Below are 14269 nucleotides of genomic sequence, written 5' to 3'. Positions count from 1 at the left end.
TATTTAAAATAATAATCAATTAATTTATTTATTGAGTCTAATAATAAATTATTTTTTAAAATATATTACATTTTATACTTTCTCCACATTACACTAACATTTGCCATAAATTTATTATTCTTGAAAATACTACTTTAATTTTACTTTAATTTTGAGTATACTAACAAAACAAAATCCTTCGATCGTTCCTACTTCCTAATTAAATTGGAGGAACAATTTTAGGACTAAAAATCATAGTTATATCTTGCTGGCGATTCTTTCCCCAACATGCTTTATGGCCACACAAATTTATTAATAATGATTTTAGAATTTAGGTTGAGATCACAGAATAAACAGATGGCAGCTGGCTATAGAACTTGGCTGCCAAGTCAAAATAGAATCAAACACAGATGTCAAAAAGGATCAGAGAAGGGAGGGCAGATTGCAATAATAATAAGTAATTCCAAATACTAATCAACTTAAGCTATTTTAGGAGTTAATTTATTAGTTTAATTAAATAAGTATTGGAGATGGAATGTCGGCTAATTTTTTTTTATATTGATTAAATATATGTGTAATACATTATTATTGGAAGATTAGGTGTTTTTTTTTATACGGTGTTTTATTTAAATCGGACGGTCCGATTTGTTTGAAGAAAAAAATAAACTACAAATCGGAGGGTCCGATTTGTTTGGAAAAAAAATAAACTACAAATCGGAGGGTCCGTTTTGTATTTTTTATTTTTTTTTATTTTTGAAAATAAGAATCGGACGGTCCGATTTCAACATTAAAAATTTTTTTATTTTCGAAATCACAAATCGGACCGTCCGATTTGTGATTGTTTGTTTAAAAAAAAAAATAAAACAAACAAATCGGTGCATCCGATTTATACATCCCATACCAATGTGAAACACACTTCTGCTCACAGCTTCTTATTATACACTTCCCTCTCTCACACATAAAAAATAATAAGCGTGGAATGTCACTTTGTTCATTTACCAATTTATTATTGTTCAGTAACAAATTTTTAAATAGATTTTAGATCCGTAATAGATTAATTATTAATCTCTCGAAGTAAAAAATACTATAGTAAAAAAAAAGTTATTCCAACGAATACTTGTATTTGCACAAAAAGATTAAACAAGTTTCAAGCATATCATTCCTTAGCTTGCATGAAATAACACACAAGATCACAAAATATTTGACAAGTTTAACGTGGTGAAGTCCGTTTACTTGGAAACGGATAGAGTTTAGAAGACACTTTGAAATACAAAGAAGGTTGTGAAACCGTTACCATTTTGTAGTAAAGGGAACACTATATGTGGATATATAGAAGTTTACAGTAAGACAGAAAACGATACCTATGAACTTCGATGCATTAATTCTGGTTTATGTGTAGTTAAACATATTTTAACTCCCTTAGCTTGCATGCTGCATGCATATATTATATGTTCATTCTTTTTCAATTATTATAAAACAAAGGAACAAAACGAAAAAAGCTCTTTTAGAAAGTTCTCAGGTATATATAATAAAATTTAATTTTAAAGCACTTTGAGTGTAAAATTGTTTACACATACATATATTTAATCACATAAGGTTATATTAATAATTTTTTATATTAATAGTGTAAATGGTCATTCAAAAGAACAGTTATAATTGCATGATTCGTTTTATACTATCAATGTATCAAAATTAAACTTCATATAATATTATTACTCTGATGCTCTCCCTTTTCTCATGCTCTCTCTTTTCAATTAAGATGCTTCCATGTTCACGTATGTACAGCCATGGCCCATGGAGCATAACTTAAGGATGCGTTTAATTTTAAAAATAAGATAAGATATGATATTGAAAATAAAATACAAAAAAATATATATAAATTATTATTTTTATATTTTATTTAATGATAAATTGAATATATAAAAAAATAAATTATAAAATTTTAATTTATTTTATATTTTATAAAAAAAATAAAAAAATATATAATAAAAAAAAAAGTTAACTACTTAGCTGCTAATAACCCTAAAGCAAGGTAAATTAATCAAGAATAGCTCACAAGATTTCGTATGTAAGATTGAAGAAGGTTCTACCATATATAAATAAGATGCTTAATGGGAAAGAGAAATGCTATTTGTACACTAAAATCAGCCACTAAAATCAACAATCAATATATTTATGTATAAATATATATATATAGTTTAATTTATTTTTATTGTACATGTATTTTATATTAGTAGTTGATTTTGAAGACTGATATTTGGTGTACACCAGCATAACTCAACCTATATACAAACACAATCTCGAAGATCCCTATTTCTAACTCATCAAGATCATGATCTGTCATTCATTCCCCTTTTTGGACACATGGAATTGATTAGGGGAGGATCAAGCATAAGGTTTGAAATTAACCAAGTTACTGCTAATTAACACATTATATTGACTTAGAAAGTGTTCAATTGCCACACAGAAGATGCCGCCCCTGGCTCAATATTATAGTATTTTTTCTAACTTCGGAAAATACTATGCCTTCAAAGAAAACAATACCCTGCTAAGGTCATAATAATAAAAAGTAACAAAAAGCGAATGTTTACAATAAAAAGAACATAGGCCTAACCACTAGAATATTATTTTCATTTTCATTCTCTTGATTTCTTCTTCATCTATATATACAGTTATACACACACACAAAGATGGAAGCATCACCTAACTAACTCTTTTCACAGTATTGCTTGTGATACAAGTTAGATAGGAAGGAAGAATAGTAATGGCAACTGGAGCTTCTCAAATGATGTTTGGGGGTGTCTATGAAGGAAGCATGTCGATGCAAGACATGGATGTCGAACGAAGGCCATACCATAAAAACTGTGGCTGTGCATTGCACGGTGTTTGCTCCAATGCTTGCCCTCACCACAGATGCATCTCCTTCAACAAGAAAATTTCATGGAATCATTGTTCCTTGCGCGCTAAGTCTTCCAAAGACAAGACATTGATAGAAATTAGGAATGATATTCATGATCCGTTTAAATAATTGAGAAAGTATAGGGAGCCAATGGCCTAAGTGTACAATGTGTACAATAGAGGTTTAGGAAGTATTAGAGATATGACCATTAGTGTTACATTGTCCTGTCAGGTTACACTTTTGGGATGAGTGGGTTCATGACATGGTATTAGAGTTCTAGATCCGAAAGGTTAAGAGTTCGATCCTTGGTGAATCCCAAAATCAGCTTAAGCTTTTGGGATGAGTGGTTTTATGACATGAGATATTTATTATCCCTGGTATCCGGATGGTTATTCTGGATAGTATGGGTGATGTTCATTTTATTCATGGACCAAAGATTCCATGATTTAGTCCATTGTACACATTGTACGCTTAGGCCATTATGGCTATGTAGCATAAACCATAAAGCATATAGAGTTCCTTTGGACAAATGTTAAGAAGAGACAAGTATAGAAAAATACTACTTATCCTTTAAAATTTAGCTTTTAGTTAACTTTTTTAAAGATTTATTATTATTTAATTAATTTAAATACACATTTTTATGTATCAATTATTTAAAAAATTAAAAAAGTTATTTATTTTTTATTTTTTCTCTTTTTTAAAAATTGAATAAAGAACAATATTTAAAAGATACTAATACGCTGTCTTTTTACTTGTATTCTTATTAAGTTTGTGATGATTACATTACTCCTGTCTCCTTACAGTAATATATAAAATCAAGGAGTATATGCACACGAGGTCTTTATTTCTACCTACATTTTAAATGACTTGTACATTTAATTTAGATATATCTGAAAATTGTAATTCTTCGCCAACTTACTTTACCACTTGATTCTAATACAAAATGATATTGCTACAATATGTTATATCTCAAATCTCAATAAAGAGAACCACCCATATATCGTTTTCCAAAACCATATTTAAAATTTAAAGAGAGACATGAGCAAACATTATTACATTGTGCGTCAACTTGTTTTGTACCAAACTGAAATCAAGATAGAGTTATTTTTACCCTTTCCATGTATAATATCATGTTGTGAGTTACATACCCATAATCTATAGTTATTAGAGGCTACATATTCCATCAGTAAGTCCTAAAGTAATCTTTTGAGATTGATAACATATTTTAAAATAGTTTCTGAGATTTCAATTATATTAACTACATATCTAAAATTGACAAAAGTAAACCATATTTGTCTCTAGTAATGTAATTAGTCTCTATTATTAGTTTTTTTAATTGTTACATGTACACTAAAATCAACTACTAGTATAAAATACATGTTGAAATTAAATACACATTGCAAATAAATCAAACATTATAAAAGTTGTTTACTAATAAGCAAAAACAGCATATATAATAGCAAATGGATTTGACAAAACACACTGCAAATCAGATATAAAAAGTGAATGCAACAAGCAATACTAAACATACACCATGGTCACTACTTCCAACTCCATGCAATCGTTTTAGACCTCAATACAGCATCAAAGGTTGCTTCAATGATTTGTGGCACAATGTTGTGTCTGGAAAATTTGCAAGAGGATAACCTACACAGTAATACTGATCTGAGTGTGTCATTTTTGCAAATCCAAATGAGTTTGTCCAAGTTTCTACTAAATAAGGAGCGGCAGGCAATAGCAACCTCTCAACACCCAACTTAACCAACAGCTTCTCAAGCTGATCCATCAGAATTCGACACATTCCCCGGTTTCGATACTGGTCCCTCGTCGCGACAAGCGGCACTTCTGCAAGCTTTTGGCCATAAATCCTTGTGTTTGCAACAGAGAACACCTCATCATTCCTCTCTAGAATCACAGTGTAGAACCCTGTAAAGTTCATACGTGGCAGCCGTGAATATCTGCTGAACATAATATCTGCAGCAATGTCTCTTCCAAATACAGGATCTATGATGGGCACAAAACACTCATGAATTATTCCAAGTGCGACATTTAGCTTGCTCTCCATTTCAGTAATGGTTCCATCGTCATCATTGTCATTAGTGCTTTTCTTGAGGCTCGTCAACAATGTCCAAGTTAGATTACCATCACCCACAGGAATTGGTTTTCCCAACATGTTATTCAGTGTCAAAAATATCTTGTGACAATCTTCATTGCAAAACCAATCGGTTTCCATGTTCAGAAAAGCAAAGCCTCTAGAAGCTAAACATCCAATGTGGAATCTGCGTTGACACTGATAACAAGCTATAAAATTGTTAGCCAAATGACTTTCCTCTCTGCATTTGGGACGGTTGCAAAGTCTGCAAGAGCATGAAGGGCAGAACCAATCACCAGGGGGAACATGATCAAGGCCAATACATTCGGCGTGGAATGACGCCGGACAGTGATCACAGAGAAGAATGAAACCCCCCTGGAGACAAATTGAACAAATGGAATCATTTTCATGATGATGATCATTATCCCCATTGTTGTTAGCCTTGATCATCATCAATGCTTGTTTCTGGCAATCCAGCAAAGACCTTTTATCTTGTTCCAAGAAGATACTAGCAGAGGGAGGTTGACCTTTGCAACCGGCATGAGCCTGGAATTGAGAGAGTGTCCATAAAGAATCACAACAATGGCAGAAAATACCAGAACGAAACAGCTTCCCTCTCTTCACCAATTCTCCACGGCAGAAAACCCACGCCTCCTGCGCCACCACATTGTTGTCCATCAGCCAAGAAAGAATCGTTCTTGGATTCCGATTATCAGAAGAACTCCGTCTCCTTACTTTTCTTGCGGCAGCAGGACTTTCACCAGAACGAGGACTTACTAAATTGGATACTTGCGTCTCCGGAAGAGTCCAATCTTCATCGTCACTCGGTTTCTTGCGTCTCCGAGGCCTACCACCGGTTACCTTGGATTGAGATTGCTGTGATCCTTGCAATTAATTGGAACTAGATGAAGAATCTTTCTTTTTCTCTTCAATGCAGGCTTTGCATGCAGTTCTGAGAGAAATATAGGTCTTACCAGAAGGGGATTTGTAACGAAGTTCCCAGCGAGTTTTCTTGTCGCAATAAGAAAAGGTCCAACCCAACGAAACGAGGTGTTTCTTCGCCTTCAAGCTCAGGTCAAAATCGTGTCTTTGATCCTTTGATGCAGAACGTTGGTACCATTCCACCACCGCACCAGGGCAATGCTCTCCTTCAATTCTGATTTTAGGAGGGGGTTTACTAGTCAGTGACATTGTTCCAAGTAATACAAGTTTGAGAGGAATGGCGAGTGGAGCGTCTGAAATGATGATGGTTCGGGGGGTTATGGAAGGAAGCATATCAACGAAGGACAGGAATGTTGAGCGCAGGCCATACCATAAAAACTGTGGCTGTGAATTGCACAACTCTAACCCAGAGAATGGTGTTTGTCCTCAGCAGAGATATCGATCCATCTCTTTCAACAACAAAATTTCATGCAAACACTCTGGTTCCTTGCGTGCCAAGTAAACCGAGCTTAACTAGTGTTACTCCTCATCATAATAATAAAAGCAAGCTTAAGGAGTAATGCTTGCAACTTAAGTTGTTCTTTCTAGCAATCAACATTTCTAATGACACGTAATAAACCTAAGGAAACAGCTTTCAAATCCTGATTTATGTAAAATTTAGATCAATAGAATAATAAATCCATAGTTATATAAAAGCAGTAAATTTTCTTTTAAATCTTAAAGCTATGGCTACCTAGCTGGTTTAATTTAATTTAAGCCATACTGGGATAGCTGGCATATTCAACTAACATCTCAGTTCAATTTTATGAAATATATACAATACATGCATATGTACAAATAATTAATGATTTAGTTAAAAGATAAATAATAAAAAAATTGACTGACGACGGGGGGAATGTTATGACTTATGCGGCAACTTTGTTTCTACGTAAATGAGCATAAAAATAAGAAAAAGGAGAGGCCTGGTAAAAATATTCTTGGTTCTGATCTGTTCTGTTTCCACTTTAATTTGCTCTCCACCATTTTGTGCTTTTATGATTTCAGCCCTATTCACGTGTCATAATAATTAATCATATTCCCAACCTCAAAATAATCAATTAAAAATAAATAGTTAAAATCGATCTCTGAGACATCTAAGTCTCTTATAATTTAAAAATACATTTAAGTCCCTAACCTCTTTAAAATCTGGACATATCAATTCCTGAGTCTAATTTGTCCAATTTTAAAAACTCTCACATGTGTGCATCCGTATCAACTAAGTTAATACAATGGGAGTCACATTTAATTTTTTTTGTTGAGTCTGACAGACCCAAGTGAATATGGGGGATCGATATGTCCACATTTAAAAAAAGTCAGGACTTAAATATATAAATTTCATAAATTTCAAGTACGGTGATTTTTAAGCATGCCCAATCAAATGGAAGTTCTTATTGACTCTAATTTCAATAAATTGCTATGAAGTTAGTGTCTCCTATATCAATAGACTATCCGATCAGTTAAACACTTAAAGGTTTGAACTCTCTAATTAACCGGACTTGATGTAGTAAACAAAGTCCTTGAAACTGCTATATGATCTGAAAACTTTAAGAACTTGGTGTCACAAGTAAAACTAAAAGCAATTATACATAGGCATTAGAGGCGTCAATTGACTAACCCTCCACGAAACAGCAGCCGATGATATGCTATTATAACAACTAACGAGCTCAACCAACAACAACAAAATTAACTGAATAAAAATGAAAATGACCTTTGTCACATTTGGATGATCAAGTTTATGCCAAATAGCAACTTCTTGTGTAAACACCGATCTCAGGGCAGCTCCGTTGCCCTTCTTCACCATAGTCCAGTATTTTAATTGATCATTGAGTAATAATCACAGGATTGATTAACAGTGGAAATGCGAAAATAAAAAAAGGAAAGAAAGAAAGAAAGAAAAAAGTAAACCAATAATTCCATCAAAAGCACAACCAACCTCAATATAACATTGAAAATATATTTTATTTCTTAGTCACCACACAAAAACAACAAATCAGGATCACATGAATTTTCATATATGAGCCCCAACATGCAAAGAGATTCAAAGCTACCCATCACCAATCACTATAAAAGAAATGCAATGTAACTAACAGCCATAACTTTTGATCAAGTACTTGATCCAACCGAATTTTGCTCCAAAAACTAAGACTAACAAAGAAATTGGCTATGCTTATCAGTGATCCAATTGAATTAAAGTAATCAATAGTAACAACAACAGTAATAAAATTAATAAAAAGTAGTAAACAGAGAAAGAGAAGAACAGGGGTTACCAGCAACATCTTGGCCATCATAGACACTACGGTGGACAGTACCAAAAGTTCCACGGGCTAGGGTTTGGCTTATACAAATTAAACTCAGAATAAACCCCAAAATTCAAATAAGAATAAACCCAAAAATAGTACAAAATCAGAATAAACCAGGAACTGAAAGCCATAAACTAAGAATCCAAAATAAATGTTATTACCTGAGACATCTCCATCTGAAACTAAGACTTGTTGATAAGAGATGAAGACCGACGAGGAGGAGAAGATGAGAACGCAACGAACCAACAATGAAGAGATTAGAGGACGCGACGTACCAGTAAGGAGGAGACGGCGAGACTGGAGTTGGGGACATTGAAGCTAAAGGTTGCTGCAGTTAACGAAGGTGAGGTTTGGGATAAGGATGGTGTGTGGAGAAGAAGAAAGGGAAGTAGGGCTGCAAAAAGTGATAAACTGAATGAGAAAGGTTTTGCGGGAATGAGAATTCAATTTGGCGGGATGTGAAAAATAAGAAAAGGAGCGAAATAGGAGAAGAGTTTTGGGTAATAAAATTTTAATTTGGGAGAGTTATGTAACTCCTGTTATTTGAGATTAAAATTGCTGTAAATTAAGAAGTAAAAATAATAAAGAGAAAATCTGGCTTTCTTAACTAATTTGCGAGAGTTTTTTAAAACCTCTATTATAAAACTCCTACAAATTTGTATTTTTTTTTGTAGTGAGTACATGTATACGAGATCTTTATTTCTATCTACATTTTAAATGATTTGTGCATTTAATTTAGATATATCTGAAAAGGATCTCGCTAGGGAGACAATGGATTATTTATACATACTATCTAGAATAACCATCCAAGTACTAGCGATAATAAACATCTTCCGCTCTAATACCATGTCATGATACCACTCATCCCAAAAACTTCAACTGATGAAAAAAGGTAACACTAATAATTATATCTCTAATACTCCCTAAACTTCCATTGTACACATTGTATAAATATTCCATTGGCTCCTCATACTTTCCCATCTGAAAATTGTAATTCTTCGCCAACTTACTTTACCGCTTGATTCTTATACAAAATGACATTGCTATAATATGTTATATCTCAATAAAGAGAACCACCCACATTATTGCATTGTGCGTCAACTACTTGTTTTGTACCAAACTGAAAACAAGAGTGTTATTTTTACCCTTTCAATGTATAACATCATGTTGTGAGTTACATACCCATAATCTAGTTATTAGAGGCTACATATTCCATCAGTAAGTCCTAAAGTAATCTTTTGAGATTGATCACATATTCTAAGATAGTTTCTGAGATTTTAGTTATATTAACTACATATCTAAAATTGACAAAAGTAACCCACATTTATCTCTAGTATTGTGATGAGTCTCTATTAGTTTTTTTAACTATGTTACGTGTATACTAAAATCAATTATTAGTATAAAATATATATTAGAATCAAATACACATTGTAAATAAATTAAAGAGTAAAAGACATATCGGTCCTTGACCTTTTTAAAATTGGACATTTTCGTCCCTTAAGATTTGAAAATACTTTTAAGCCCCTCACCTTGTAAAATCTGGGACAATTGAACCCCTCCGTCGATTTGGGTTGAAAAACGTCACCGGAGAAGGCTGATGTGGCTGGGGGAGTGTGACCTGTCCGTTTAGGTTGCTGAGCTGGAGGGGATACTAAAAATCGAAGGACAGATCGATCCCTCACCCACAAAACGATGTCGTCCCCTTCCCTGAGCCCTATTTGATCGAAAACCTTGGAGGAAGACATGGGTGTTGATGCTGCGATCGTCCATGATGAGTGAAGGGAGCTCTTCATGCACAAGACCTGGAGAGGAATCTTCATGGGCTGTGCCAGGAGGATGTGAGCGAGTTGGGATTGCGCCCAAGTGCTACTGTGGCGTCTACGCCATTATGTACAAGTCAAGAACGACCAGTAACCCTAATAGAGTGTTTCTTGGGTGTCCACTGTTCAAGGTAAGTGAGCGATTTTTACAATAGTTGGATTATAGTGTGCTGGGTGTTAATGGGTGATTCACTGAAATTTTGTTCCAGGCTAAAGAACCGTATTGCCGGTACTTTATCTGGCTGGATGAACATTTGAAAAAAATTAGGGCCGTCGAGTTTGAAGCCTTGGGTGCGGTGGATGAAGCTGATAGAGTAGCCATTGAAGAACAGCTGCTCCGAAATAAGGATATTGAGAAAAAAGTAGAAGAGTTGGAGAGGAAGCTGTTGTCTATGGAAAGCCAAAAAAAAATTGAGTTTGTGGCATATAATTGTGATTGGTGTAGTAGTTGTTGTTGTAGCTGTATGTATGTTTAGGGTGTAAAAATGATTGATGTTCATGGAATTGGTTGTAATGGTTGATGTAAAAATGGTTGATGTACATGGAATTGATGTAAAAATGATTGACGTACATGGAATTTGTTTTGGTTGCTGTATGTATGTTTTTTTGGAATTTCTTGTTGCTGCATGCATATAATTTAGAACATTCAGACATTATTCCAGGCATTAAACAAGATAGTAATTTCGGATAGATTAAAAGCAAAACGTTAGAATGACATTGTATCTGATTTAATCCAAAACATAGCTAAACAGCATGAGTTAACTCCAAAATATCATAATTTCTGGTTGGCATGTAAACAAGTTTGCCAAGATTACTTTGCTAATAAGCATTGTCTAATGTCATGCTAATAACTAGCCAAAAACAAAACACAGAAATCATGCTGCTTTGTTCACTTCTTCTGAGGCTTGAGAATTCTCTTTGTGGCACTGGTAGCTGCTTTCATGGTCTCCTTCGAGGGTCCCCCGCTGGTTGGAGTTTTTTTTGTGTGTGGTGTTGGATTTGTTGGTGGATTTGCACTTGTTGGTGGTCGAACAATTGGTTGCTTGGGTCTGAAAGTATGTGCAGCAGCATTGAAGTCTGGTTGGTCCATTCTTGGTACCTGGATGGAGGTTGGAATTGATGTAAAAATGATTGATGTACATGGAATTTGTTGTGGTTGCTGTATGTATGTTTTTTTGGAATTTCTTGTTGCTGCATGCATATAATTTAGAACATTCAGACATTATTCCAGGCATTAAACAAGATAGTAATTTCGGATAGATTAAAAGCAAAACGTTAGAATGACATTGTATCTGATTTAATCCAAAACATAGCTAAACAGCATGAGTTAACTCCAAAATATGATAATTTCTGGTTGGCATGTAAACAAGTTTGCCAAGATTACTTTGCTAATAAGCATTGTCTAATGTCATGCTAATAACTAGCCAAAAACAAAACACAGAAATCATGCTGCTTTGTTCACTTCTTCTGAGGCTTGAGAATTCTCTTTGTGGCACTGGTAGCTGCTTTCATGGTCTCCTTCGAGGGTCCCCTGCTGGTTGGAGTTTTTTTTGTGTGTGGTGTTGGATTTGTTGGTGGATTTGCACTTGTTGGTGGTCGAACAATTGGTTGCTTGGGTCTGAAAGTATGTGCAGCAGCATTGAAGTCTGGTTGGTCCATTCTTGGTACCTGGGATGGAGGTCTGAATGGAGTCTGTGCTGGAGCTGAAGGTTGGGCCATAAATGGTGCAGGAACTGGTGCAAACCCAGCTGCCTCCCCAGTACTAGGTTCAGTCATTTTTTCACCCTGTGATTGATTTTGATCCTATGTAAGAAAGACACAGCAATGTAACCAAATGGGGTAATTAGTGCTTAAGCAGTATCAATTATGTATTACTGACTAATAATAAGAAGCATAAAATGGAGGGGCTGATTAGTGCTTAACCAACTGAGGTCTAAAGCATTTTCGGGTGCCGGCTTACCTCTGGTGGAGGGGCTGATTTTGAAAGGGGAAGCAGCACCAGAGCTTGTGAGTTGTCAACTGTCTTCTTGGGTTTCTTCTTCTTTGGTCGGGTTGTCGGGTTGCTTGGAGCTCCTTTACAAGTTTTATAATTATGCCCTTTCTCGTTGCACTTGCTACATGTAACCTGGAAGCTTCTTTTCAGCTTTTCTCCTTGCATATGAGCCTCAGCAGGGTCCTTGTTGCGGTTGTGCACCTTTGGCCGCCCAATAGGCCGTTTGATAGGTGGCGGGGCAGGCCTCAACTGCTCCGTTGTGGTCCAGAATTCTTCACTAGGAACGGGCTTGATGCAATGTGCATACGTCTTGTGAATGGACTCCATACACAACCATGGATGCACGTAATCCTCAACCTGGTCATGCCTCTTTCTGATAGCAGCAATAGCATGTATGCATGGCATGCCTGCATAAGCAGCAAAAGTTACATGTAAAGCAGCATAATTTTACATACGAGGAAAACATATTAGTTAGGGTTAAACTCTTTACCAGTCAATTGCCAGGTGTTGCATGAACAGGTGTGCTTGATTAGATCCACGTCCACTTTCGTCTTCTTTCTGGTTACCTCAAACCTTTTTCTTTCATTGTCCCCCACCCACTCAGCTATCCACCTACTGCTTGGTTTTATTTTCATCTGCAACCTTTTCTCTTGAACTGGTGCTAACTTACCCCTATGGTGTTCTAACAATCTAATGTGCTTGGTCATCATTCTCATTAAGTAGCACCTAATCTCCTCACACATTGTCAAAACTGGTTTTACTCTGTATTTTACTACCTTTGCATTGAACACTTCACACATATTATTAGTCAGGTTATCCACCTTGGGTCCATGACTAAAATAGGCTTTAACCCAGATGGTAGGTTCAAACTTCATCAAATATTCCCATGCCGCATTGTTAACCCCCTTCAGCCTATCCATTTTCTCCTTGAATTCTGGTTCAGTTGTACACCTAGCACACTCCCACACAATGTCTCTAATGTGCATGTCTTTGAACCTATTAATAAAGTTCTTCCATATATGCATGACACAGTTTCTATGATGTGCCCTTGGCATTACCTTTTTTAAGGCTGGCAGCAGGCCCTACTCAGATCCACCAACAATTAAACAACATTATAGGCTAACCTAACAAACTCTACAACTAAGCACATTATAAGCTAAGTCAATAAACACCAAAAAATAAACAGCAAATAGGTTAACTCAATAAACACCAACATCTAGACATGTTATATGCTAATTCAATATACAACAAGATATAAACAGATTATAGGCTATTACCCTAAACATCAGCAACTAAGCAGATTATAGGCTAATTCTATCAACAACAACAACTAAGCAGGTTATAGGCTAATTCTATCAACACCAACAACTAAACACATAAAGGAGAGTAAGAATGTTACCTTTTGCTGGTCGGACATAAAGTTCCAACCGAATTGGGAGGCATCACCCAGGTCTTCCTGAAGTTGTGTAAGGAACCATTTCCATGATTCCTTTGTCTCAGATCTTGCAACAGCAAATGCCACAACATAGAACTGATTGTTGGCATCCTGTGCCACTGCTGATAGTAACTGGCCTCCATGGTATGTCTTAAGAAAGGCCCCGTCTAGATGGATGAAAGGCCTACATCCACTCTTGAAGCCTTGCTTACAGCCCTCGAAGTAGATATATATCTTGTCAAAGACAGGAAGGGACTGAGGGATAGGCTTCACATCAATTCTTGCTGTTGACCCAGGATTACTCTTGAGAATCTCCATCCCATACTCCCTGAGCTTTCCATACTGTTCTTTTTCGTTTCCCACTAGCCTTTCCTTGGCTTCCTTTACTGCCCTATATACCATCTTCGGATGCACAACTAAGTTAAACTCTTCTCTGAGAAAATCAGTTGCCTCATTAGTTGTCATATGAGGTTGACTTCCCATTCGCTTTTCCACCTTCTTACTGATCCAGTGTTGATCAGCAGCATTACTACCCAGATCTCTTGCACATGTGTGCTCAGACTTGTAAGTCTTAACCTGGAAGCATAGCAGTGTCTTGTTGTAAGATAGATGTGCCAGCCATGGACAGTTTTCACCTCTGCATGCAACTCTCACCCTTTCCTTATCATTCTTTATCCACAACAATTCTCTCCCCTCAGCTATGAACATATCTTTCACAACCTCTTTGAAGCCATCTATGGTTGCAAACTTGGTACCCACCTCAAACCTCC

At 35.6% G+C, this 14269-nt stretch overlaps 2 protein-coding genes across 15 annotated transcripts; both read right to left on the bottom strand.

Moving 5' to 3' along the window:
- On the bottom strand, positions 4416–8728 carry LOC107640798 (increased DNA methylation 1-like). Of its 14 annotated transcripts, none has more exons than XM_021106060.1 (4): positions 7660–8728; positions 6283–6391; positions 5945–6205; positions 4416–5854 (listed from the first exon to the last, which is right to left on the bottom strand). In XM_021106060.1, exons 3-4 carry the CDS (start codon positions 6159–6161, stop codon positions 4452–4454), a joined length of 1620 nt encoding a protein of 539 aa, XP_020961719.1. In that variant the 5' UTR covers positions 6162–6205; positions 6283–6391; positions 7660–8728; the 3' UTR covers positions 4416–4451. The 14 variants fall into 14 exon arrangements, with proteins under 14 accessions (XP_020961719.1, XP_020961703.1, XP_020961714.1 ...); XM_021106044.1 differs by having other exon boundaries at positions 5945–6958; positions 7660–7743; positions 8219–8728; XM_021106055.1 differs by having other exon boundaries at positions 5945–6391; positions 7660–7743; positions 8219–8728.
- On the bottom strand, positions 11530–13298 carry LOC110267301. Its single transcript, XM_021112525.1, has 3 exons — positions 12555–13298; positions 12032–12471; positions 11530–11874 (listed from the first exon to the last, which is right to left on the bottom strand). The coding sequence occupies exons 1-3, from the start codon at positions 13117–13119 to the stop codon at positions 11530–11532; spliced, it is 1350 nt and encodes a 449-aa protein (XP_020968184.1). The 5' UTR covers positions 13120–13298.

The sequence above is a fragment of the Arachis ipaensis genome, chromosome B01, assembly GCF_000816755.2.
Source record: "Arachis ipaensis cultivar K30076 chromosome B01, Araip1.1, whole genome shotgun sequence".
Lineage (NCBI taxonomy): Eukaryota > Viridiplantae > Streptophyta > Magnoliopsida > Fabales > Fabaceae > Arachis > Arachis ipaensis.
This window is presented reverse-complemented; position numbering and strand designations above follow the sequence as displayed.